Source organism: Salvelinus alpinus, chromosome 2 (assembly GCF_045679555.1).
Source record: "Salvelinus alpinus chromosome 2, SLU_Salpinus.1, whole genome shotgun sequence".
In the NCBI taxonomy this organism is placed as follows: domain Eukaryota; kingdom Metazoa; phylum Chordata; class Actinopteri; order Salmoniformes; family Salmonidae; genus Salvelinus; species Salvelinus alpinus.
The window spans coordinates 88,248,161-88,273,609 of record NC_092087.1 but is presented as its reverse complement, the minus strand read 5'-3'; the positions used below and the strand labels follow the sequence as shown (position 1 = coordinate 88,273,609).

The window sequence follows — 25,449 nt, the reverse complement described above, 5'->3', positions numbered from 1 at the left end:
GTAAGATCTGCACCTGTTGTATTCGGGGGAAAAATAAACGACTAATAATATTTGATTTGCTGTCGGCCAAAAACTCCATCCCACCTGAACAGGCTGAGATTTCCAGCACTTTTTCACTAAAAAGGACATTATCATAATTTCAGTGTCATTTCAACCTCAGTGTGGAAATATATACGTTTGTAAGATGGGTGAGTAGGATGGGTGAGTAGGATGGGTGAGTAGGATGGGTGAGTAGGATGGGTGACGACCATTATAGGGAAAAGTACTCTTCTGAAACTATCATTACAGACATTAGTGATAAGCAAATGTGTGTTTACACTATTTTACTAATCAGACACATTTTTCAGCTTAGTAGGTAAATAATGTTAACCTTTTCAGGTTTCCACTTCATGTCAGATATTATGGACTTTTGAACAACTACAAAGAGGCTCAACCTCAGAAAATAATGGGAACAGTATTTTGTATTTTCTTGTCATTTACCGGACAATTAATTGACAGATTTCAGAGCAACTTTAGAGGGGTAGAGCCATACAATATACATGCCCACTTGTTTTGTTATTCATTTTTCATTCGCACACACTCCCTTTAAAACAGTCTCTCACACACACACACTTGACTCCCCCATTCATTGTCCATACCTCTCTAAAAAATGTTCTAAATGAATTATCCACATACCAACACATTAAAAACAAGAACAGAAAACATTGACAGAGTCCTGAATCATCATGTTCCATACAAGACAGAGGGGTGCATCTGAAATGGCATCCTATTCCCTATATAGTCCACTGTTTATTGATGAGATAGTGGGCCGGATTCCAACCCATAGCCATGTAAAGGAGGTCATGCTGCCGCCTGAGTCGGCTCCTAGCGAGGCGCGAACCCAAGACCTCTGCCTCAAACACACGTGACCACCCACGTGAAGAGTCGTACCGGTCACGCCACAGAGCCACACGTGACCACCCACCCACCTGAAGAGTCATACCGGTGGGGTCAGCGGCCGTTTGACCAGGGTCCATAGGGAATAGTGTGCCATTTGGTAGATCAGACTAAAGGCACTACTAAATATACAGTACACACACAACTACATAGACTTTTCTCTCTTCTTTACAAGTCTCTCAATGTTCTCTTTTTCATCAGTCACACTTTGGATTATTTTCTCCATCTTTCTTTCCTCCTCCTTTCTTTCTGCCTGAAAGTGTGATAAGATTTAACACACTCCATTACAGCTATTCCACTCCAGACATTATTATGGCCCATCCTCCCCTCAGCAGCCTCCACTGACAGGGGGAGAGGGTTATTTTTGTGTTCTCCTTAGCTGGTGAAGGTGAGGAGGTGTCTTGGTTTGAGTCTGGTTCTGCAGTTTGATCTGGTCTGATCCGGTTTGGGTCAGGTGGAAACTCATTCCATGGAGGGCCTAGTGTCTGCTGGTTTGTCCTTTCAGTTAAGACCGAGACAACCAGGTGAGGAGAGTTCCTTACTAATTACTGACCTTAATTCATCAAGTACAAGGGAGTGAAAACCCGCAGACACTCGGCAGTCGGTGGAATGAGTTTGGCCCGTTGTGGACTGGGGGGGTAAAGCCGGTCTAGGACAGGTTAGCAGGCAATGCTTCACTAAAGGATGTGTATACAGTACAAGTAGTAGGACTAGACTGGTTTGGGCTGGCTCGGTTCAGTCGGACCCGGTTTGGGTCGTGTTTGAACCATTTTGAACTGGTTAGGACAGAGGTTCCCAAACTTGTTTGTTCTGCGACCCCATTTTGTTATTTTAAAAAAAGGTGATGAAATCAACAGCCAATGTTTGGTTCTTAAACTGGGACTATGACCGTCTATTACAAATCATTTGACGGTGTTTCAATATGAAGGATTGTTTGAAGTGACAAATGCATCAGAAAGGTATTGGGAAGTAGAGAAGATCATCAGGCAATCATTTAGTTTGATCTTCTGTGTAGAAAATAACACCATTGATTGTTATTTTTCCTCCAGTCTGATTTTAGTGCCTGGTCTTGTCCACTCTGTTCTGAGACTTCTGGGCATTGTAGAGAGAAACCGTAGATTAAACCGTTCAAAAGATAGGAAGAAAGAAAACCAAAACCGCTCTCATTATTACAACGGCATCTAGCAGCTACCGGAGGTTACTGACATAACCCCAGTTCTATGAACCAAAAGCAATTAAAAAAAAAAAAAGTTATTTCAGAGTTTCTCTAGTTTGGGAAATGCTGGGTTAGGATCAGTTTTGTGACAGCTGGGTCTGGTTTGAACTAGTTTGATCTGGTTACTGTGCTGCCTGGGCCGTGTCCCCGGCCTGCTCTCCCTCTGCCTGGCGTTTCATCGCCTCAAACACCGCAATCTCCTTGGCCTCCTTCTTCTGGTTCCTTGCCTCAAACTGCAGCCTGGAGAGAGAATCAAACCAACTTCATTTGTATAGTGCATTTTGTACAAGGTAACAATACAATAATACCAGATAAGGGGGGAGAGAGGTGTGGAGGAGGTGGAGAGAGGCGTGGAGAGGGGCGGGGAGGAGGTTGGGAGAGAGGGATGGGAAAATAATCAAATGAGTGAGAAAAAGATGAGGGACAAGGGGAGACCGAAGGTAGACAGTGATAGATGGGTGAGAGACACTTCAAGGCTATTGTGTGAGACAGGCCCTTACCGGTTCTTGATGATTCTCTGTACGATGTCATCGGTGGTCAAACCGTTACCACTGTCTACTGTACGGAAGATACCTCTCTTCTTAGCCTCCTGGGACACACACACACACAATAACATGCAAATCACACAAAAAGACAGATAATCACATACGAATACTGCAAAACAGACAAACACAGACACACACACACAGTCAGTACTCACAGCATAAGGGTCTGCAGTGTCCCTGTCAGGAAACACCTCTGTCTTCCCATGACACACCAGGTCCACCTACAAGAAGTGACATCATAGATCATGAGTATAGTCAATAGGATCAATAATATAACCTACATGATTTATCATACATATCTATGGTATAACAGGAAGTGACATGGTCAATTCAAATATGATCAATAATATCTATGGTATAACAGGAAGTGACATGGTCATTTAAAATATGATCAATAATATCTATGATATAACAGGAAGTGACATGGTCAATTCAAATATGATCAATAATATCTATGGTATAACAGGAAGTGACATGGTCATTTAAAATATGATCAATAATATCTATGGTATAACAGGAAGTGACATGGTCAATTCAAATATGATCAATAATATCTATGGTATAACAGGAAGTGACATGGTCAATTAAAATATGACCAATAATATCTATGGTATAACAGGAACTGACATGGTCATTTAAAATATGATCAATAATATCTATGGTATAACAGGAAGTGACATGGTCAATTAAAATATGATCAATAATATCTATGGTATAACAGGAAGTGACATGGTCATTTAAAATATGATCAATAATATCTATGGTATAACCTACATGATTGATCATACATATGTATGATTAGGTTAGACTATAGATATCTACAGTATAACAGATCAATAATATCTATGGTATAACCTAATCATACATATCTACGGTATAACAGATCAATAATATCTACGGTATAACAGATCAATAATATCTACAGTATAACAGATCAATAATATCTATGGTATAACAGATCAATAATATCTACGGTATAACCTAATCATACATATCTATGGTATAACAGATCAATAATATCTACGGTATAACAGATCAATAATATCTACGGTATAACAGATCAATAATATCTATGGTATAACAGATCAATAATATCTACGGTATAGCAGATCAATAATATCTATGGTATAACAGATCAATAATATCTACGGTATAACAGATCAATAATATCTACGGTATAACAGATCAATAATATCTATGGTATAACAGATCAATAATATCTATGGTATAACATATGATCACCACATGTAGTATAAGAAAGTAGATATCTATGGTACTCCTTATGGTGTCTTGGTTCACCAGGGCCTTGAACCCTGACCTGCAAGGTTACCATTAACTAACAGACGGAGGGAAACAGTGGAAAAGATAGAGAAAGGGGAGAGAGAGCGATAGAGAAAGGGGAGAGAGAGCGATAGAGAAAGGGGAGAGAGAGCGATAGAGAAAGGGGAGAGAGAGCGATAGAGAAAGGGGAGAGAGAGCGATAGAGAAAGGGGAGAGAGAGCGATAGAGAAAGGGGAGAGAGAGCGATAGAGAAAGGGGAGAGAGAGCGATAGAGAAAGGGGAGAGAGAGCGATAGAGAAAGGGGAGAGAGAGCGATAGAGAAAGGGGAGAGAGAGCGATAGAGAAAGGGGAGAGAGAGCGATAGAGAAAGGGGAGAGAGAGCGATAGAGAAAGGGGAGAGAGAGCGATAGAGAAAGGGGAGAGAGAGCGATAGAGAAAGGGGAGAGAGAGCGATAGATCGAGAGATAGATCGGGGAGAGAGAGCGATAGATCGAGAGATAGATCGAGAGAGAGAGCGATAGATCGAGAGAGAGAGCGATAGATCGAGAGAGAGAGCGATAGATCGAGAGAGAGAGCGATAGATCGAGAGAGAGAGCGATAGATCGAGAGAGAGAGCGATAGATCGGGAGAGAGAGCGATAGATCGGGAGAGAGAGCGATAGAGGGGGAGAGAGAGCGATAGAGGGGGAGAGAGAGCGATAGAGGGGGAGAGAGAGCGATAGAGGGGGAGAGAGAGCGATAGAGGGGGAGAGAGAGCGATAGAGGGGGAGAGAGAGCGATAGAGGGGGAGAGAGAGGGAGAGGGGGAGAGAGAGCGATAGAGGGCGAGAGAGAGCGAGAGAGAGCGAGAGAGAGCGATAGAGGGGGAGAGAGAGCGATAGAGGGGGAGAGAGAGCGATAGAGGGGGAGAGAGAGCGAGAGAGAGCGAGAGAGAGCGAGAGAGAGCGAGAGAGAGCGAGAGAGAGCGAGAGAGAGCGAGAGAGAGCGGGAGAGAGCGGGAGAGAGCGGGAGAGAGAGCGAGAGAGGGGGAGATAGAGGGGGAGAGAGGGGGAGATAGAGGGGGAGAGAGAGCGATAGAGGGGGAGAGAGCGATAGAGGGGGAGAGAGAGCGATAGAGGGAGAGAGAGAGCGATAGAGGGAGAGAGAGAGCGATAGAGGGAGAGAGAGAGCGATAGAGGGAGAGAGAGAGCGATAGAGGGAGAGAGAGAGCGATAGAGGGAGAGAGAGCGATAGAGGGAGAGAGAGCGATAGAGGGAGAGAGAGCGATAGAGGGAGAGAGAGCGATAGAGGGAGAGAGAGCGATAGGGGGAGAGGGAGCGAGCGGGAGGGAGGGAGAGCGGGAGGGAGGGAGAGCGGGAGGGAGGGAGAGCGAGGGGGGGAGGGAGGGAGGAGGGAGAGGAGAGCGATAGAGGGGGAACGAGAGCGAGGGACATCTGTAGTATGTCTGCTATACAGTAACAGCCTGACATTACTACAGCACCCCAGTCCCATACACACAGGAGAAAGGTCAGTTTATACACACACACACCAGGTCATTGTTCATGTTTCTCCCTAAGAGAGGCTATGCATGTTAGGAAAGACGTCTCTTCTCCCAGTCAAACAATACCACTGTTTCAATGTGTGTGTCTTCGTGTGTGTGTGTGTGTGTGTGTGTGTGTGTGTGTGTGTGTGTGTGTGTGTGTGTGTGTGTGTGTGTGTCTTCGTGTTTGTCTCTGTGTGTGTGTGTGTCTCACCTTGAAGTGGTCCAGCAGATCTTTACCCACAGCGTAGGGAGCCCCAATCACCACCTCTGATACATACTGGAGGGGGAGGGAGAGAGGGAGAAGAGGAGATAATTAAACAAAAATAAATTAGTGAGCTGTGAGTGTTGTGTAATGGTTGTGTAATGGTTGTATTTAGGTCGAGGGCTGACTATGAAAAGTCATTGAGTAATATCTCTGTCACAGGACAGGGAGACAGTTTCAGGCTCTGTGTTAACGCTGAATGGTTCTGGAATTGCGTAATCCGGTGCGCGTGTGTATAGAGACCCTTTGTGTGGTCGAGTCCCGTTTTGGATTCGGATAACGATTTCATAAAACACATTCTCAAGACACGTCAACACACATTAAAAGATGCAAGATACACAAACAAATGGTTTGATGTGAACACACACACACCGGGAGGACAGAGGATCATTGTTCTGTAGCTGGTCTGATAAGAGCTGAATGGAGGAGAGAGCCTACCGTCCTTCAGTGTGTGTGTGTGAGGAGAACATTTCTCTCTAGGCAGAGCAGACAGCTTTCACTGTCTGTGACTACTGGGCCCAGGGGGTTACAAAGAAGCTGTGTGTGTCTGTGTCGGTGTGTTGGTGTATGTTTAGTGTGTTGGTGTATGTTTAGTGTGTTGGTGTTTGTTTAGTGTGTTGGTGTATGTTTAGTGTGTTGGTGTATGTTTAGTGTGTTGGTGTATGTTTAGTGTGTATCTGTGTGTGTGTTGGTGTATGTTTAGTGTGTTGGTGTATGTTTAGTGTGTTGGTGTATGTTTAGTGTGTTGGTGTATGTTTAGTGTGTTGGTGTATGTTTAGTGTGTTGGTGTATGTTTAGTGTGTTGGTGTATGTTTAGTGTGTTGGTGTATGTTTAGTGTGTTGGTGTATGTTTAGTGTGTTGCTGTATGTTTAGTGTGTGTCTGTGTGTGTGTGTTGCTGTATGTTTAGTGTGTTGCTGTATGTTTAGTGTGTTGCTGTATGTTTAGTGTGTTGGTGTATGTTTAGTGTGTTGGTGTATGTTTAGTGTGTTGGTGTATGTTTAGTGTGTTGGTGTATGTTTAGTGTGTTGCTGTATGTTTAGTGTGTGTCTGTGTGTGTGTGTTGCTGTATGTTTAGTGTGTTGCTGTATGTTTAGTGTGTTGCTGTATGTTTAGTGTGTTGCTGTATGTTTAGTGTGTTGGTGTATGTTTAGTGTGTTGGTGTATGTTTAGTGTGTTGGTGTATGTTTAGTGTGTTGGTGTATGTTTAGTGTGTTGCTGTATGTTTAGTGTGTTGCTGTATGTTTAGTGTGTTGCTGTATGTTTAATGTGTTGCTGTATGTTTAATGTGTTGCTGTATGTTTAATGTGTTGCTGTATGTTTAATGTGTTGCTGTATGTTTAGTGTGTTGGTGTGTGTTGGTGTATGTTTAGTGTGTTGCTGTATGTTTAGTGTGTTGCTGTATGTTTGTGTTGGTGTATGTTGCTGTATGTTTAATGTGTTGGTGTATGTTGCTGTATGTTTAATGTGTTGGTGTATGTTTAGTGTGTTGCTGTATGTTTAGTGTGTTGGTGTGTGTTGGTGTATGTTTAGTGTGTTGCTGTATGTTTAGTGTGTTGCTGTATGTTTAGTGTGTTGCTGTATGTTTAGTGTGTTGGTGTATGTTTAGTGTGTTGGTGTATGTTTAGTGTGTTGGTGTATGTTGCTGTATGTTTAGTGTGTTGCTGTATGTTTAGTGTGTGTTGGTGTATGTTTAGTGTATGTTGGTGTATGTTTAGTGTGTTGGTGTATGTTGGTGTATGTTTAGTGTGTTGGTGTATGTTTAGTGTGTTGGTGTATGTTTAGTGTGTTGGTGTATGTTTAGTGTGTTGGTGTATGTTTAGTGTGTTGATGTATGTTTAGTGTGTATCTGTGTGTGTGTTGGTGTATGTTTAATGTGTTGGTGTATGTTTAGTGTGTTGGTGTATGTTTAATGTGTTGGTGTATGTTTAATGTGTTGGTGTATGTTTAGTGTGTGTCTGTGTGTGTGTATGTTTAATGTGTTGGTGTATGTTTAATGTGTTGGTGTATGTTTAGTGTGTTGGTGTATGTTTAGTGTGTTTCTGTATGTTTAATGTGTTGCTGTATGTTTAGTGTGTTGCTGTATGTTTAGTGTGTTGGTGTATGTTGGTGTATGTTTAGTGTGTTGGTGTATGTTTAGTGTGTTGGTGTATGTTTAGTGTGTTGGTGTATGTTTAGTGTGTTGGTGTATGTTTAGTGTGTTTCTGTATGTTTAATGTGTTGCTGTATGTTTAGTGTGTTGCTGTATGTTTAGTGTGTTGGTGTATGTTGCTGTATGTTTAATGTGTTGGTGTATGTTTAGTGTGTTGGTGTATGTTTAGTGTGTTGGTGTATGTTTAGTGTGTTGGTGTATGTTTAGTGTATGTTGGTGTATGTTTAGTGTATGTTGGTGTATGTTTAGTGTATGTTGGTGTATGTTTAGTGTGTTGGTGTATGTTGCTGTATGTTTAATGTGTTGGTGTATGTTTAGTGTGTTGGTGTGTGTGTGTTGGTGTATGTTTAATGTGTTGGTGTATGTTTAGTGTGTTGGTGTATGTTTAATGTGTTGGTGTATGTTTAATGTGTTGGTGTATGTTTAGTGTGTGTCTGTGTGTGTGTATGTTTAATGTGTTGGTGTATGTTTAATGTGTTGGTGTATGTTTAGTGTGTTGGTGTATGTTTAGTGTGTTTCTGTATGTTTAATGTGTTGCTGTATGTTTAGTGTGTTGCTGTATGTTTAGTGTGTTGGTGTATGTTGGTGTATGTTTAGTGTGTTGGTGTATGTTTAGTGTGTTGGTGTATGTTTAGTGTGTTGGTGTATGTTTAGTGTGTTGGTGTATGTTTAGTGTGTTTCTGTATGTTTAATGTGTTGCTGTATGTTTAGTGTGTTGCTGTATGTTTAGTGTGTTGGTGTATGTTGCTGTATGTTTAATGTGTTGGTGTATGTTTAGTGTGTTGGTGTATGTTTAGTGTGTTGGTGTATGTTTAGTGTGTTGGTGTATGTTTAGTGTATGTTGGTGTATGTTTAGTGTATGTTGGTGTATGTTTAGTGTATGTTGGTGTATGTTTAGTGTGTTGGTGTATGTTGGTGTATGTTTAGTGTGTTGGTGTATGTTTAGTGTGTTGGTGTATGTTTAGTGTGTTGGTGTATGTTTAGTGTGTTGGTGTATGTTTAATGTGTTGGTGTATGTTTAATGTGTGTCTGTGTGTTTAATGTGTGTCTGTGTGTGTGTATGTTAAGTGTGTTGGTGTATGTTTAGTGTGTTGGTGTATGTTTAGTGTGTTGGTGTATGTTTAGTGTGTTGGTGTATGTTTAGTGTGTTGGTGTATGTTTAGTGTGTTGGTGTATGTTTAGTGTGTTGCTGTATGTTTAGTGTGTTGCTGTATGTTTAGTGTGTTGCTGTATGTTTAGTGTGTTGGTGTGTGTTGGTGTATGTTTAGTGTGTTGCTGTATGTTTAGTGTGTTGCTGTATGTTTGTGTTGGTGTATGTTGCTGTATGTTTAATGTGTTGGTGTATGTTGCTGTATGTTTAATGTGTTGGTGTATGTTTAGTGTGTTGGTGTGTGTTGGTGTATGTTTAGTGTGTTGCTGTATGTTTAGTGTGTTGCTGTATGTTTAGTGTGTTGCTGTATGTTTAGTGTGTTGGTGTATGTTTAGTGTGTTGGTGTATGTTTAGTGTGTTGGTGTATGTTGCTGTATGTTTAGTGTGTTGCTGTATGTTTAGTGTGTTGCTGTATGTTTAGTGTGTGTTGGTGTATGTTTAGTGTATGTTGGTGTATGTTTAGTGTGTTGGTGTATGTTGGTGTATGTTTAGTGTGTTGGTGTATGTTTAGTGTGTTGGTGTATGTTTAGTATGTTGGTGTATGTTTAGTGTGTTGGTGTATGTTTAGTGTGTTGGTGTATGTTTAGTGTGTTGGTGTATGTTTAGTGTGTTGATGTATGTTTAGTGTGTATCTGTGTGTGTGTTGGTGTATGTTTAATGTGTTGGTGTATGTTTAGTGTGTTGGTGTATGTTTAGTGTGTTGGTGTATGTTTAATGTGTTGGTGTATGTTTAATGTGTTGGTGTATGTTTAGTGTGTGTCTGTGTGTGTGTATGTTTAATGTGTTGGTGTATGTTTAATGTGTTGGTGTATGTTTAGTGTGTTGGTGTATGTTTAGTGTGTTGGTGTATGTTTAGTGTGTTGGTGTATGTTTAGTGTGTTGGTGTATGTTTAATGTGTTGCTGTATGTTTAGTGTGTTGCTGTATGTTTAGTGTGTTGGTGTATGTTTAGTGTGTTGGTGTGATGTTGCTGTATGTTTAGTGTGTGTCTGTGTGTTTAGTGTGTTGCTGTATGTTTAGTGTGTTGCTGTATGTTTAGTGTGTTGCTGTATGTTTAGTGTGTTGGTGTATGTTTAGTGTGTTGGTGTATGTTTAGTGTGTTGGTGTATGTTTAGTGTGTTGGTGTATGTTTAGTGTGTTGCTGTATGTTTAGTGTGTGTGCTGTATGTTTAGTGTGTTGCTGTATGTTTAGTGTGTTGGTGTATGTTGCTGTATGTTTAGTGTGTTGGTGTATGTTTAGTGTGTTGGTGTATGTTTAGTGTGTTGGTGTATGTTTAGTGTATGTTGGTGTATGTTTAGTGTGTTGGTGTATGTTTAGTGTGTTGGTGTATGTTTAGTGTGTTGGTGTATGTTTAATGTGTTGGTGTATGTTTAATGTGTGTCTGTGTGTTTAATGTGTGTCTGTGTGTGTGTATGTTAAGTGTGTTGGTGTATGTTTAGTGTGTTGGTGTATGTTTAGTGTGTTGGTGTATGTTTAGTGTGTTGGTGTATGTTTAGTGTGTTGGTGTATGTTTAGTGTGTTGGTGTATGTTTAGTGTGTTGCTGTATGTTTAGTGTGTTGCTGTATGTTTAGTGTGTTGCTGTATGTTTAGTGTGTTGGTGTGTGTTGGTGTATGTTTAGTGTGTTGCTGTATGTTTAGTGTGTTGCTGTATGTTTGTGTTGGTGTATGTTGCTGTATGTTTAATGTGTTGGTGTATGTTGCTGTATGTTTAATGTGTTGGTGTATGTTTAGTGTGTTGGTGTGTGTTGGTGTATGTTTAGTGTGTTGCTGTATGTTTAGTGTGTTGCTGTATGTTTAGTGTGTTGCTGTATGTTTAGTGTGTTGGTGTATGTTTAGTGTGTTGGTGTATGTTTAGTGTGTTGGTGTATGTTGCTGTATGTTTAGTGTGTTGCTGTATGTTTAGTGTGTTGCTGTATGTTTAGTGTGTGTTGGTGTATGTTTAGTGTATGTTGGTGTATGTTTAGTGTGTTGGTGTATGTTGGTGTATGTTTAGTGTGTTGGTGTATGTTTAGTGTGTTGGTGTATGTTTAGTATGTTGGTGTATGTTTAGTGTGTTGGTGTATGTTTAGTGTGTTGGTGTATGTTTAGTGTGTTGGTGTATGTTTAGTGTGTTGATGTATGTTTAGTGTGTATCTGTGTGTGTGTTGGTGTATGTTTAATGTGTTGGTGTATGTTTAGTGTGTTGGTGTATGTTTAGTGTGTTGGTGTATGTTTAATGTGTTGGTGTATGTTTAATGTGTTGGTGTATGTTTAGTGTGTGTCTGTGTGTGTGTATGTTTAATGTGTTGGTGTATGTTTAATGTGTTGGTGTATGTTTAGTGTGTTGGTGTATGTTTAGTGTGTTGGTGTATGTTTAGTGTGTTGGTGTATGTTTAGTGTGTTGGTGTATGTTTAATGTGTTGCTGTATGTTTAGTGTGTTGCTGTATGTTTAGTGTGTTGGTGTATGTTTAGTGTGTTGGTGTATGTTGCTGTATGTTTAATGTGTTGGTGTATGTTTAGTGTGTTGGTGTATGTTTAGTGTGTTGGTGTATGTTTAGTGTGTTGGTGTATGTTTAGTGTATGTTGGTGTATGTTTAGTGTGTTGGTGTATGTTGGTGTATGTTTAGTGTGTTGGTGTATGTTTAGTGTGTTGGTGTATGTTTAGTGTGTTGGTGTATGTTTAGTGTGTTTCTGTATGTTTAATGTGTTGCTGTATGTTTAGTGTGTTGCTGTATGTTTAGTGTGTTGGTGTATGTTGCTGTATGTTTAATGTGTTGGTGTATGTTTAATGTGTTGGTGTATGTTTAGTGTGTTGGTGTATGTTTAGTGTGTTGGTGTATGTTTAGTGTATGTTGGTGTATGTTTAGTGTGTTGGTGTATGTTGGTGTATGTTTAGTGTGTTGGTGTATGTTTAGTGTGTTGGTGTATGTTTAGTGTGTTGGTGTATGTTTAGTGTGTTGGTGTATGTTTAGTGTGTTGGTGTATGTTTAGTGTGTTGGTGTATGTTTAGTGTGTTGGTGTATGTTTAATGTGTGTCTGTGTGTGTGTATGTTTAATGTGTTGGTGTATGTTTAATGTGTTGGTGTATGTTTAGTGTGTTGGTGTATGTTTAGTGTGTTGGTGTATGCTTAGTGTGTTGGTGTATGTTTAGTGTGTTGGTGTATGTTTAGTGTGTTGGTGTATGTTTAGTGTGTTGGTGTATGTTTAGTGTGTTGGTGTATGTTTAATGTGTTGCTGTATGTTTAGTGTGTTGCTGTATGTTTAGTGTATGTTGGTGTATGTTTAGTGTGTTGGTGTATGTTGCTGTATGTTTAATGTGTTGGTGTATGTTTAATGTGTTGGTGTATGTTTAGTGTGTGTCTGTGTGTGTGTATGTTTAATGTGTTGGTAAATGTTTAGTGTGTTGGTGTATGTTTAGTGTGTTGGTGTATGTTTAGTGTGTTGGTGTATGTTTAGTGTGTTGGTGTATGTTTAATGTGTTGCTGTATGTTTAGTGTGTTGGTGTATGTTTAGTGTGTTGGTGTATGTTGCTGTATGTTTAATGTGTTGGTGTATGTTTAGTGTGTTGCTGTATGTTTAGTGTGTTGCTGTATGTTTAGTGTATGTTGGTGTATGTTTAGTGTGTTGGTGTATGTTTAGTGTGTTGGTGTATGTTTAGTGTGTTGGTGTATGTTTAGTGTGTTGGTGTATGTTGCTGTATGTTTAGTGTGTTGCTGTATGTTTAGTGTGTTGCTGTATGTTTAGTGTGTTGCTGTATGTTTAGTGTGTTTAGTGTGTTGGTGTATGTTTAGTGTGTTGGTGTATGTTTAGTGTGTTGGTGTATGTTGGTGTATGTTTAGTGTGTTGGTGTATGTTTAGTGTGTTGGTGTATGTTTAGTGTGTTGGTGTATGTTTAGTGTGTTGGTGTATGTTTAGTGTGTTGGTGTATGTTTAGTGTGTTGGTGTATGTTTAGTGTGTTGGTGTATGTTGGTGTATGTTGCTGTATGTTTAGTGTGTTGCTGTATGTTTAGTGTGTTGCTGTATGTTTAGTGTGTTGCTGTATGTTTAGTGTGTTGCTGTATGTTTAGTGTGTTGCTGTATGTTTAGTGTGTTGCTGTATGTTTAGTGTGTTGCTGTATGTTTAGTGTGTTGGTGTATGTTGCTGTATGTTTAGTGTGTTGCTGTATGTTTAGTGTGTTGCTGTATGTTTAGTGTGTGTTGGTGTATGTTTAGTGTGTGTTGGTGTATGTTTAGTGTGTTGGTGTATGTTTAGTGTGTTGGTGTATGTTGGTGTATGTTTAGTGTGTTGGTGTATGTTTAGTGTGTTGGTGTATGTTGGTGTATGTTTAGTGTGTTGGTGTATGTTTAGTGTGTTGGTGTATGTTTAGTGTGTTGGTGTATGTTTAGTGTGTTGGTGTATGTTTAGTGTATGTTTAGTGTGTTGGTGTATGTTTAGTGTGTTGGTGTATGTTTAGTGTGTATCTGTGTGTGTGTTGGTGTATGTTTAATGGGTTGGTGTATGTTTAGTGTGTTGGTGTATGTTTAGTGTGTTGGTGTATGTGTGTTGGTGTATGTGTGTTGGTGTATGTTTAATGTGTTGGTGTATGTTTAATGTGTTGGTGTATGTTTAATGTGTTGGTGTCTGTTTAATGTGTTGGTGTATGTTTAGTGTGTTGGTGTATGTGTGTTGGTGTATGTGTGTTGGTGTATGTTTAATGTGTTGGTGTATGTTTAATGTGTGTCTGTGTGTTTAATGTGTTGGTGTCTGTGTGTGTGTATGTTTAATGTGTTGGTGTATGTTTAGTGTGTTGGTGTATGTTTAGTGTGTTGGTGTATGTTTAGTGTGTTGGTGTATGTTTAGTGTGTTGGTGTATGTTTAGTGTGTGTCTGTGTGTGTATGTTTAATGTGTTGGTGTGTGTTTAATGTGTTGGTGTGTGTTTAAAGTGTTGGTGTATGTTTAGTGTGTTGGTGTATGTTTAGTGTGTTGGTGTATGTTTAGTGTGTTGGTGTATGTTTAGTGTGTTGGCGTATGTTTAGTGTGTATCTGTGTATGTTTAATGTGTTGCTGTATGTTTAGTGTGTTGCTGTATGTTTAGTGTGTTGGTGTATGTTGCTGTATGTTTAATGTGTTGGTGTATGTTTAATGTGTTGGTGTATGTTTAGTGTGTTGGTGTATGTTTAGTGTGTTGGTGTATGTTTAGTGTATGTTGGTGTATGTTTAGTGTGTTGGTGTATGTTTAGTGTGTTGGTGTATGTTTAGTGTGTTGGTGTATGTTTAGTGTGTTGGTGTATGTTTAGTGTGTTGGTGTATGTTTAGTGTGTTGGTGTATGTTTAGTGTGTTGGTGTATGTTTAATGTGTGTCTGTGTGTGTGTATGTTTAATGTGTTGGTGTATGTTTAATGTGTTGGTGTATGTTTAGTGTGTTGGTGTATGTTTAGTGTGTTGGTGTATGCTTAGTGTGTTGGTGTATGTTTAGTGTGTTGGTGTATGTTTAGTGTGTTGGTGTATGTTTAGTGTGTTGGTGTATGTTTAGATGTGTTGCTGTATGTTTAGTGTGTTGCTGTATGTTTAGTGTATGTTGGTGTATGTTTAGTGTGTTGGTGTATGTTGCTGTATGTTTAATGTGTTGGTGTATGTTTAATGTGTTGGTGTATGTTTAGTGTGTGTCTGTGTGTGTGTATGTTTAATGTGTTGGTAAATGTTTAGTGTGTTGGTGTATGTTTAGTGTGTTGGTGTATGTTTAGTGTGTTGGTGTATGTTTAGTGTGTTGGTGTATGTTTAATGTGTTGCTGTATGTTTAGTGTGTTGGTGTATGTTTAGTGTGTTGGTGTATGTTGCTGTATGTTTAATGTGTTGGTGTATGTTTAGTGTGTTGCTGTATGTTTAGTGTGTTGCTGTATGTTTAGTGTATGTTGGTGTATGTTTAGTGTGTTGGTGTATGTTTAGTGTGTTGGTGTATGTTTAGTGTGTTGGTGTATGTTTAGTGTGTTGGTGTATGTTGCTGTATGTTTAGTGTGTTGCTGTATGTTTAGTGTGTTGCTGTATGTTTAGTGTGTTGCTGTATGTTTAGTGTGTTTAGTGTGTTGGTGTATGTTTAGTGTGTTGGTGTATGTTTAGTGTGTTGGTGTATGTTGGTGTATGTTTAGTGTGTTGGTGTATGTTTAGTGTGTTGGTGTATGTTTAGTGTGTTGGTGTATGTTTAGTGTGTTGGTGTATGTTTAGTGTGTTGGTGTATGTTTAGTGTGTTGGTGTATGTTGGTGTATGTTGCTGTATGTTTAGTGTGTTGCTGTATGTTTAGTGTGTTGCTGTATGTTTAGTGTGTTGCTGTATGTTTAGTGTGTTGCTGTATGTTTAGTGTGTTGCTGTATGTTTAGTGTGTTGCTGTATGTTTAGTGTGTTGGTGTATGTTTAGTGTGTTGGTGTATGTTTAGTGTGTTGGTGTATGTTTAGTGTGTTGGTGTATGTTTAGTGTGTTGGTGTATGTTGGTTGTATGTTTAGTGTGTTTCTGTATGTTTAATGTGTTGCTGTATGTTTAGTGTGTTGCTGTATGTTTAGTGTGTTGGTGTATGTTGCTGTATGTTTAATGTGTTGGTGTATGTTTAGTGTGTTGGTGTATGTTTAGTGTGTTGGTGTATGTTTAGTGTGTTGGTGTATGTTTAGTGTATGTTGGTGTATGTTTAGTGTATGTTGGTGTATGTTTAGTGTATGTTGGTGTATGTTTAGTGTGTTGGTGTATGTTGGTGTATGTTTAGTGTGTTGGTGTATGTTTAGTGTGTTGGTGTATGTTTAGTGTGTTGGTGTATGTTTAGTGTGTTGGTGTATGTTTAATGTGTTGGTGTATGTTTAATGTGTGTCTGTGTGTTTAATGTGTGTCTGTGTGTGTGTATGTTTAGTGTGTTGGTGTATGTTTAGTGTGTTGGTGTATGTTTAGTGTGTTGGTGTATGTTTAGTGTGTTGGTGTATGTTTAGTGTGTTGGTGTATGTTTAGTGTGTTGGTGTATGTTTAGTGTGTTGCTGTATGTTTAGTGTGTTGCTGTATGTTTAGTGTGTTGCTGTATGTTTAGTGTGTTGGTGTGTGTTGGTGTATGTTTAGTGTGTTGCTGTATGTTTAGTGTGTTGCTGTATGTTTGTGTTGGTGTATGTTGCTGTATGTTTAATGTGTTGGTGTATGTTGCTGTATGTTTAATGTGTTGGTGTATGTTTAGTGTGTTGGTGTGTGTTGGTGTATGTTTAGTGTGTTGCTGTATGTTTAGTGTGTTGCTGTATGTTTAGTGTGTTGCTGTATGTTTAGTGTGTTGGTGTATGTTTAGTGTGTTGGTGTATGTTTAGTGTGTTGGTGTATGTTGCTGTATGTTTAGTGTGTTGCTGTATGTTTAGTGTGTTGCTGTATGTTTAGTGTGTGTTGGTGTATGTTTAGTGTATGTTGGTGTATGTTTAGTGTGTTGGTGTATGTTGGTGTATGTTTAGTGTGTTGGTGTATGTTTAGTGTGTTGGTGTATGTTTAGTATGTTGGTGTATGTTTAGTGTGTTGGTGTATGTTTAGTGTGTTGGTGTATGTTTAGTGTGTTGGTGTATGTTTAGTGTGTTGATGTATGTTTAGTGTGTATCTGTGTGTGTGTTGGTGTATGTTTAATGTGTTGGTGTATGTTTAGTGTGTTGGTGTATGTTTAGTGTGTTGGTGTATGTTTAATGTGTTGGTGTATGTTTAATGTGTTGGTGTATGTTTAGTGTGTGTCTGTGTGTGTGTATGTTTAATGTGTTGGTGTATGTTTAATGTGTTGGTGTATGTTTAGTGTGTTGGTGTATGTTTAGTGTGTTGGTGTATGTTTAGTGTGTTGGTGTATGTTTAGTGTGTTGGTGTATGTTTAATGTGTTGCTGTATGTTTAGTGTGTTGCTGTATGTTTAGTGTGTTGGTGTATGTTTAGTGTGTTGGTGTATGTTGCTGTATGTTTAATGTGTTGGTGTATGTTTAGTGTGTTGGTGTATGTTTAGTGTGTTGGTGTATGTTTAGTGTGTTGGTGTATGTTTAGTGTATGTTGGTGTATGTTTAGTGTGTTGGTGTATGTTGGTGTATGTTTAGTGTGTTGGTGTATGTTTAGTGTGTTGGTGTATGTTTAGTGTGTTGGTGTATGTTTAGTGTGTTGGTGTATGTTTAGTGTGTTTCTGTATGTTTAATGTGTTGCTGTATGTTTAGTGTGTTGCTGTATGTTTAGTGTGTTGGTGTATGTTGGTGTATGTTTAATGTGTTGGTGTATGTTTAGTGTGTTGGTGTATGTTTAGTGTGTTGGTGTATGTTTAGTGTATGTTGGTGTATGTTTAGTGTGTTGGTGTATGTTGGTGTATGTTTAGTGTGTTGGTGTATGTTTAGTGTGTTGGTGTATGTTTAGTGTGTTGGTGTATGTTTAGTGTGTTGGTGTATGTTTAGTGTGTTGGTGTATGTTTAGTGTGTTGGTGTATGTTTAGTGTGTTGGTGTATGTTTAATGTGTGTCTGTGTGTGTGTATGTTTAATGTGTTGGTGTATGTTTAATGTGTTGGTGTATGTTTAATGTTGGTGTGTGTTTAAAGTGTTGGTGTATGTTTAGTGTGTTGGTGTATGTTTAGTGTGTTGGTGTATGTTTAGTGTGTTGGTGTATGTTTAGTGTGTTGGCGTATGTTTAGTGTGTATCTGTGTATGTTTAATGTGTTGCTGTATGTTTAGTGTGTTGCTGTATGTTTAGTGTGTTGGTGTATGTTGCTGTATGTTTAATGTGTTGGTGTATGTTTAATGTGTTGGTGTATGTTTAGTGTGTTGGTGTATGTTTAGTGTGTTGGTGTATGTTTAGTGTATGTTGGTGTATGTTTAGTGTGTTGGTGTATGTTGGTGTATGTTTAGTGTGTTGGTGTATGTTTAGTGTGTTGGTGTATGTTTAGTGTGTTGGTGTATGTTTAGTGTGTTGGTGTATGTTTAGTGTGTTGGTGTATGTTTAGTGTGTTGGTGTATGTTTAGTGTGTTGGTGTATGTTTAATGTGTGTCTGTGTGTGTGTATGTTTAATGTGTTGGTGTATGTTTAATGTGTTGGTGTATGTTTAGTGTGTTGGTGTATGTTTAGTGTGTTGGTGTATGCTTAGTGTGTTGGTGTATGTTTAGTGTGTTGGTGTATGTTTAGTGTGTTGGTGTATGTTTAGTGTGTTGGTGTATGTTTAGTGTGTTGGTGTATGTTTAATGTGTTGCTGTATGTTTAGTGTGTTGCTGTATGTTTAGTGTATGTTGGTGTATGTTTAGTGTGTTGGTGTATGTTGCTGTATGTTTAATGTGTTGGTGTATGTTTAATGTGTTGGTGTATGTTTAGTGTGTGTCTGTGTGTGTGTATGTTTAATGTGTTGGTAAATGTTTAGTGTGTTGGTGTATGTTTAGTGTGTTGGTGTATGTTTAGTGTGTTGGTGTATGTTTAGTGTGTTGGTGTATGTTTAATGTGTTGCTGTATGTTTAGTGTGTTGGTGTATGTTTAGTGTGTTGGTGTATGTTGCTGTATGTTTAATGTGTTGGTGTATGTTTAGTGTGTTGCTGTATGTTTAGTGTGTTGCTGTATGTTTAGTGTATGTTGGTGTATGTTTAGTGTGTTGGTGTATGTTTAGTGTGTTGGTGTATGTTTAGTGTGTTGGTGTATGTTTAGTGTGTTGGTGTATGTTGCTGTATGTTTAGTGTGTTGCTGTATGTTTAGTGTGTTGCTGTATGTTTAGTGTGTTGCTGTATGTTTAGTGTGTTTAGTGTGTTGGTGTATGTTTAGTGTGTTGGTGTATGTTTAGTGTGTTGGTGTATGTTGGTGTATGTTTAGTGTGTTGGTGTATGTTTAGTGTGTTGGTGTATGTTTAGTGTGTTGGTGTATGTTTAGTGTGTTGGTGTATGTTTAGTGTGTTGGTGTATGTTTAGTGTGTTGGTGTATGTTTAGTGTGTTGGTGTATGTTGGTGTATGTTGCTGTATGTTTAGTGTGTTGCTGTATGTTTAGTGTGTTGCTGTATGTTTAGTGTGTTGCTGTATGTTTAGTGTGTTGCTGTATGTTTAGTGTGTTGCTGTATGTTTAGTGTGTTGCTGTATGTTTAGTGTGTTGCTGTATGTTTAGTGTGTTGGTGTATGTTGCTGTATGTTTAGTGTGTTGCTGTATGTTTAGTGTGTTGCTGTATGTTTAGTGTGTGTTGGTGTATGTTTAGTGTGTGTTGGTGTATGTTTAGTGTGTTGGTGTATGTTTAGTGTGTTGGTGTATGTTGGTGTATGTTTAGTGTGTTGGTGTATGTTTAGTGTGTTGGTGTATGTTGGTGTATGTTTAGTGTGTTGGTGTATGTTTAGTGTGTTGGTGTATGTTTAGTGTGTTGGTGTATGTTTAGTGTGTTGGTGTATGTTTAGTGTGTTGGTGTATGTTTAGTGTGTTGGTGTATGTTTAGTGTGTTGGTGTATGTTTAGTGTGTATCTGTGTGTGTGTTGGTGTATGTTTAATGGGTTGGTGTATGTTTAGTGTGTTGGTGTATGTTTAGTGTGTTGGTGTATGTGTGTTGGTGTATGTGTGTTGGTGTATGTTTAATGTGTTGGTGTATGTTTAATGTGTTGGTGTATGTTTAATGTGTTGGTGTCTGTTTAATGTGTTGGTGTATGTTTAGTGTGTTGGTGTATGTGTGTTGGTGTATGTGTGTTGGTGTATGTTTAATGTGTTGGTGTATGTTTAATGTGTGTCTGTGTGTTTAATGTGTTGGTGTCTGTGTGTGTGTATGTTTAATGTGTTGGTGTATGTTTAGTGTGTTGGTGTATGTTTAGTGTGTTGGTGTATGTTTAGTGTGTTGGTGTATGTTTAGTGTGTTGGTGTATGTTTAGTGTGTTGGTGTATGTTTAGTGTGTTGGTGTATGTTTAGTGTGTGTCTGTGTGTGTATGTTTAATGTGTTGGTGTGTGTTTAATGTGTTGGTGTGTGTTTAAAGTGTTGGTGTATGTTTAGTGTGTTGGTGTATGTTTAGTGTGTTGGTGTATGTTTAGTGTGTTGGTGTATGTTTAGTGTGTTGGCGTATGTTTAGTGTGTATCTGTGTATGTTTAATGTGTTGGTGTATGTTTAGTGTGTTGGTGTATGTTTAGTGTGTGTATGTTTAATGTGTTGGTGTATGTTTAGTGTGTGTCTGTGTGTGTGTTGGTGTGTGTGTTGGTGTATGTTTAATGTGTTGGTGTATGTTTAGTGTGTTGGTGTATGTTTAGTGTGTTGGTGTATGTTTAGTGTGTGTGTGTATGTTTAGTGTGTGTTTAGTGTGTGTGTGTGTGTTTAGTGTGTGTGTGTATGTTTAGTGTGTGTATGTTCTCACCCTGCAGGCCAGGACACTCAGGGTTCTCTCGTGGATGTTCATGATTGGGTAGTTCTTCCCTTTGTAGCGATTCACTTCCTGGTTGACAGAAAAACACAACAACAAATGTCAGGATATTTACTAGCTTTCGACCAATGGCATGAGGCTTTATTGCAATGTGAAACAGGGGTATTCGTCCCATTTTGGTGTCTGTGAAAGCACGAGCAGCGGCATCGAGGCCATCTCCATTTCCAATTGTCTTCTTCTACTACTTATATGAGTTGGTAAACAAACAATGTGAGCCCAGTCGACTACTTCGAAATGGTGAAAGTCCTCAATGCCCATGCTTTTGGCCACTACTGTTGTCTATCTAAGTCTATGGGAGGTTACAAAGAGAAGTAGTTTAATGTTGCCTCTAGACACTGATCATAGGTCAGTTTTGTCATCCCCACTAACGGTGAAGGTTAACATTTGGCCCTTTTTAAATGTATTTTTTAAATCTGTTTTTGGTACCAACCCGCTGACCTTTTTCCCCCCCCCATGAAGATCGAGTTGAGCAAAGTCTCCTCCTGCTAGGATTGATGCTTCAGCATTCCATCACAACTGACCTTGGAACAGCATCTAAAAGGAATAGGACGACCCACACAGTCGAGGACCAATGACAGAGTATTTATACTGGCTCTCGACCAATGGCAGCGTGTTTCATTGGAATGTGAAACAGATTTGGGGAACACGAGCAGCGAGGCCCTCTGTAGCTTTTAGACATGTCAGTCCTTCATATAATGTAGTCAACTGGATCCACATGTTTCTCTGTAACAGTGTGTGTGTCTGTGCGTACCACGGGCCTGTGTGTGAGAGAGAGGGCCAGTGAAACAGTCTGCCCCCCCATCATGTCTACAGGGTTATAAAACCACATTCTCTCAGAGAATCTGATGGAGTCAGCATTTTAGATCAACGTGCGCCGAATACAACAGGTGAACAGGAGTTTTTCCTAGCCACCGTGCTTCTACACCTGCATTGCTTGCTGTTTGGGGTTTTAGGCTGGGTTTCTGTACAGCACTTTGATATATCAGCTGATGTAAGAAGGGCTTTATAAATACATTTGATATGATTTGTGTAGACCTTACAGTGAAATATTTACTTACAGGCCCCTAACCAACAGTGCAACTGGTATTAGGTGAACAATAGATAGGTAAGGAAATAAAAAAACAACAGTAAAAAGACAGTGAATAATAACAGTAGCGAGGCCACATACAGTAGCGAGGCTACATACAGTAGCGAGGCTACATACAGTAGCGAGGCCACATACAGTAGCGAGGCCATATACAGTAGCGAGGCCACATACAGTAGCGAGGCCACATACAGTAGCGAGGCCACATACAGTAGCGAGGCTACATACAGTAGCGAGGCTACATACAGTAGCGAGGCCACATACAGTAGCGAGGCTACATACAGTAGCGAGGCCATATACAGTAGCGAGGCTACATACAGTAGCGAGGCCACATACAGTAGCGAGGCCATATACAGTAGCGAGGCTACATACAGTAGCGAGGCTACATACAGTAGCGAGGCTACATACAGTAGCGAGGCTATATACAGTAGCGAGGCTATATACAGTAGCGAGGCTATATACAGTAGCGAGGCTATATACAGTAGCGAGGCTATATACAGGCACTGGTTAGTCGGGCTAATTGAGGTAATATGTACATGAATGTAGAGTTAAAGTGACTATGCATATATGATAAACAGGGTAGCAGCAGTCTAAAAGAGGGGTTGGGGGGACGGGGGGGCACAATGCAGATAGTCCGGGTAGCCATTTGATTACCTGTTCAGGAGTCTTATTGGTTGGGGGTAAAAACTGCCTTTTGGTCCTAGACTTGACATGCCGTAGTAGAGAGAACAGTCTATGACTGGGGTGGCTGGGGTCTTTGACAACTTTTAGGGCCTTACTCTGACACCGCCTGGTGTAGAGGTCCTGGATGGCAGGCAGCCAGTGATGTACTGGGCCGTATGCACTACCCTCTGTAGTGCCTTGCGGTCGGAGGCCAAGCAGTTGCCGTACCAGGCAGTGATGCAACGAGTCAGGATGCTCTCGATGTTGCAGCTGTAGAACCGTTTGAGGATCTGAGGACCCATGACAAATCTTTTTAGTTTCCTGAGGGGGAATAGGCTTTGTTGTGCCCTCTTCACAACTGTCTTAGTGTGTTTGGACCATTCTAGTGTTGTGGACACCAAAGAACTTGAAGCTCTCAACCTGCTCCACTACAGCTCCACCGATGAGAATGGGGGCGTGCTCGGTCCTCCTTTTCCTGTAGTCCACAATCATCTTCTTTGTCTTGATCACGTTGAGGGAGAGGTTGTTGTCCTGGCACCACACTGCCAGGTCTCTGACCTCCTCCCTATAGGCCGTCTCGTCGTTGTCGGTGATCAGGCCTACCACTGTTGTGTCGTCTGCAAACTTAATGATGGTGTTGGAGTCGTACCTGGCCACGCAGTCGTGGGTGAACAGGGAGTACAGGAGGGGACTATGCAAACACCCCTGAGGGGCTCCAGTGTTGAGGATCAGCATGGCAGATGTGTTGCTACCTACCCTTACCACCTGGGGGCGGCCCGTCAGGAAGTCCAGGATCCAGTTGCAGAGGGAGGTGTTTAGTCCCAGGGTCCTTAGCTTAGTGATGAGCTTCGTGGGCACTATGGTGTTGAACGCTGAGCTGTAGTCAATAAACAGCATTCTCACAAAGGTGTTCCTTTTGTCCAAGTGGGAAAGGGCAGTGTGGAGTGCAATAGAGATTGCATCATATGTGGATCTGTTTGGGCGGTATGCAAATTGGAGTGGGTCTAGGGTTCTGGAATAATGGTGTTGATGTGAGCCATTACCAGCCTTCATGGCTACGGACGTGAGTGCTACGGGTCTGTAGTCATTTAGGCAGGTTGCCTTACTGTTCTTGGGCACAGGGGCTATGGTGGTCTGCTTGAAACATGTTGGTATTACCGACTCAATCAGGGACATGTTGAAAATGTCAGTGAAGACACCTGCCAGTTGGTCAGCACATGCCCGGAGCACACGTCCTGGTAATCAGTCTGGCCCCGCAGCCTTGTGTATGTTGACGTGATCACACAGTCTTCCGGAACAGCTGATGCTCTCATGCATGCCTCAGTGTTACTTGCCTCGACGCGAGCATAGAAGTGATTTAGCTCGTCTGGTAGGCTCGTGTCACTGGGCAGCTCGCGGCTGAGCTTCCCTTTGTAGTCTGTAATAGTTTGCAGGCCCTGCCACATAAGACGAGTGTCGGAGCCGGTGTAGCACAATTCAATCTTAGCCCTGTATTGGCGCTTGGCCTGTTTGATGGTTCGTCGGAGGACATAGCAGGATTTCTTGTAAGCTTCCGGGTTAGAATCCCGCACCTTGAAAGCGGCAGCTCTACCCTTTAGCTCAGTGCAAATGTTGCCTGTGCAAATGTTGCCTGAATCTGATGGGGTCAGCATTTTCTGAACATGTGTGTGTGTTTGTTTAAGTGTGTGTACATACCTGGTCAAAGTGCAGTCCCACGATGACGTAAGGCCTCTCAGCCTGTTTGTAGACCGTCTCCAGGAAGTCAACATGACCAATGTCTGATGGGGAGGAGTGGTTAAGGTAATCACACACACACACACACACACACAGAGAGAGACAACCACCCTGTCTCTGTCTCTCTCACAGACACACAACCACCCTTTGTCTCTCTCACAGACACACAACCACCCTTTGTCTCGGTCTCTCTCACAGACACACAACCACCCTTTGTCTCGGTCTCTCACAGACACACAACCACCCTTTCTCGGTCTCTCTCACAGACACACAACCACCCTTTGTCTCGGTCTCTCTCACAGACACACAACCACCCTTTGTCTCGGTCTCTCTCACAGACACACAACCACCCTTTGTCTCGGTCTCTCTCACAGACACACAACCACCCTTTGTCTCGGTCTCTCTCACAGACACACAACCACCCTTTGCCTCGGTCTCTCTCACAGACACACAACCACCCTTTGTCTCTGTCTCTCTCACAGACACAAAAACAACCCTTTGTCTCGGACTCTCTCACAGACACAAAAACAACCCTTTGTCTCGGTCTCTCTCACAGACACACAACCACCCTTTGCCTCTGTCTCTCTCACAGACACACAACCACCCTTTGTCTCGGTCTCTCACAGACACACAACCACCCTTTGTCTGGGTCTCTCTCAGACACACAACCACCCTTTGTCTCGGTCTCTCACAGACACACAACCACCCTTTGCCTCAGTCTCTCTCACAGACACACAACCACCCTTTGTCTCGGTCTCTCACAGACACACAACCACCCTTTGTCTCGGTCTCTCTCACAGACACACAACCACCCTTTGTCTCGGTCTCTCTCACAGACACACAACCACCCTTTGTCTCGGTCTCTCTCACAGACACACAACCACCCTTTGTCTCGGTCTCTCTCACAGACACACAACCACCCTTTGTCTCGGTCTCTCTCACAGACACACAACCACCCTTTGTCTCGGTCTCTCTCACAGACACACAACCACCCTTTGTCTCGGTCTCTCTCACAGACACAGCGGTACATAAGGATACGGAAGAGGTCGAAGGCCCCGGCTACATAGATGATGGTGTCCCCAGGTTGGGCCTCCTGTCCTGAGGCAAACTGGATGATCTTCTGGGAAGTCTGGAGGAACTGGGACACTCCTGTCCATGGACTGTGGCCCTTAGGACCCTGGGGAGACAAGACACTATTATAGTCATAACCCCTAACCTAACCTAACACAAACCTAATATAAACCTATCCCAACTCCTGTCCATAGACTGTGGCCCTTAGGACCCTGGGGAGAACATGGAGGGGAGGAGAGAGAGGGGAAGGGCCAGTTCTAAACCCTAACCTCAGAAACCCAGCCATCTCATAGTAGTTGGAAACCTGAGGAAGTAACTCCTCAGAAACCCAGCCATCTCATAGTAGTTGGAAAGCCTGAGGAAGTAACTCCTCAGAAACCCAGCCATCTCATAGTAGTTGGAAAGCCTGAGGAAGTAACTCCTCAGAAACCCAGCCATCTCATAGTAGTTGGAAAGCCTGAGGAAGTAACTCCTCAGAAACCC

At 41.0% G+C, this 25,449-nt stretch overlaps 1 protein-coding gene across 1 annotated transcript in view; it reads right to left on the bottom strand.

Moving 5' to 3' along the window:
* Window positions 1-443: 443 nt before the first annotated feature.
* pcyt2 (phosphate cytidylyltransferase 2, ethanolamine) overlaps window positions 444-25,449 on the bottom strand; it is a 35,477-nt gene continuing 10,471 nt past the window's right edge. The window contains exons 7-13 of the mRNA XM_071389738.1: window positions 24,934-25,072; window positions 23,857-23,939; window positions 20,349-20,426; window positions 5,710-5,775; window positions 2,853-2,918; window positions 2,653-2,741; window positions 444-2,392 (exon numbers count right to left, since the gene is read on the bottom strand). Coding sequence (XP_071245839.1) covers window positions 2,275-2,392; window positions 2,653-2,741; window positions 2,853-2,918; window positions 5,710-5,775; window positions 20,349-20,426; window positions 23,857-23,939; window positions 24,934-25,072 — 639 coding nt within the window. The 3' untranslated portion in view covers window positions 444-2,274. The remainder of the gene's footprint in view (window positions 2,393-2,652; window positions 2,742-2,852; window positions 2,919-5,709; window positions 5,776-20,348; window positions 20,427-23,856; window positions 23,940-24,933; window positions 25,073-25,449) is intronic.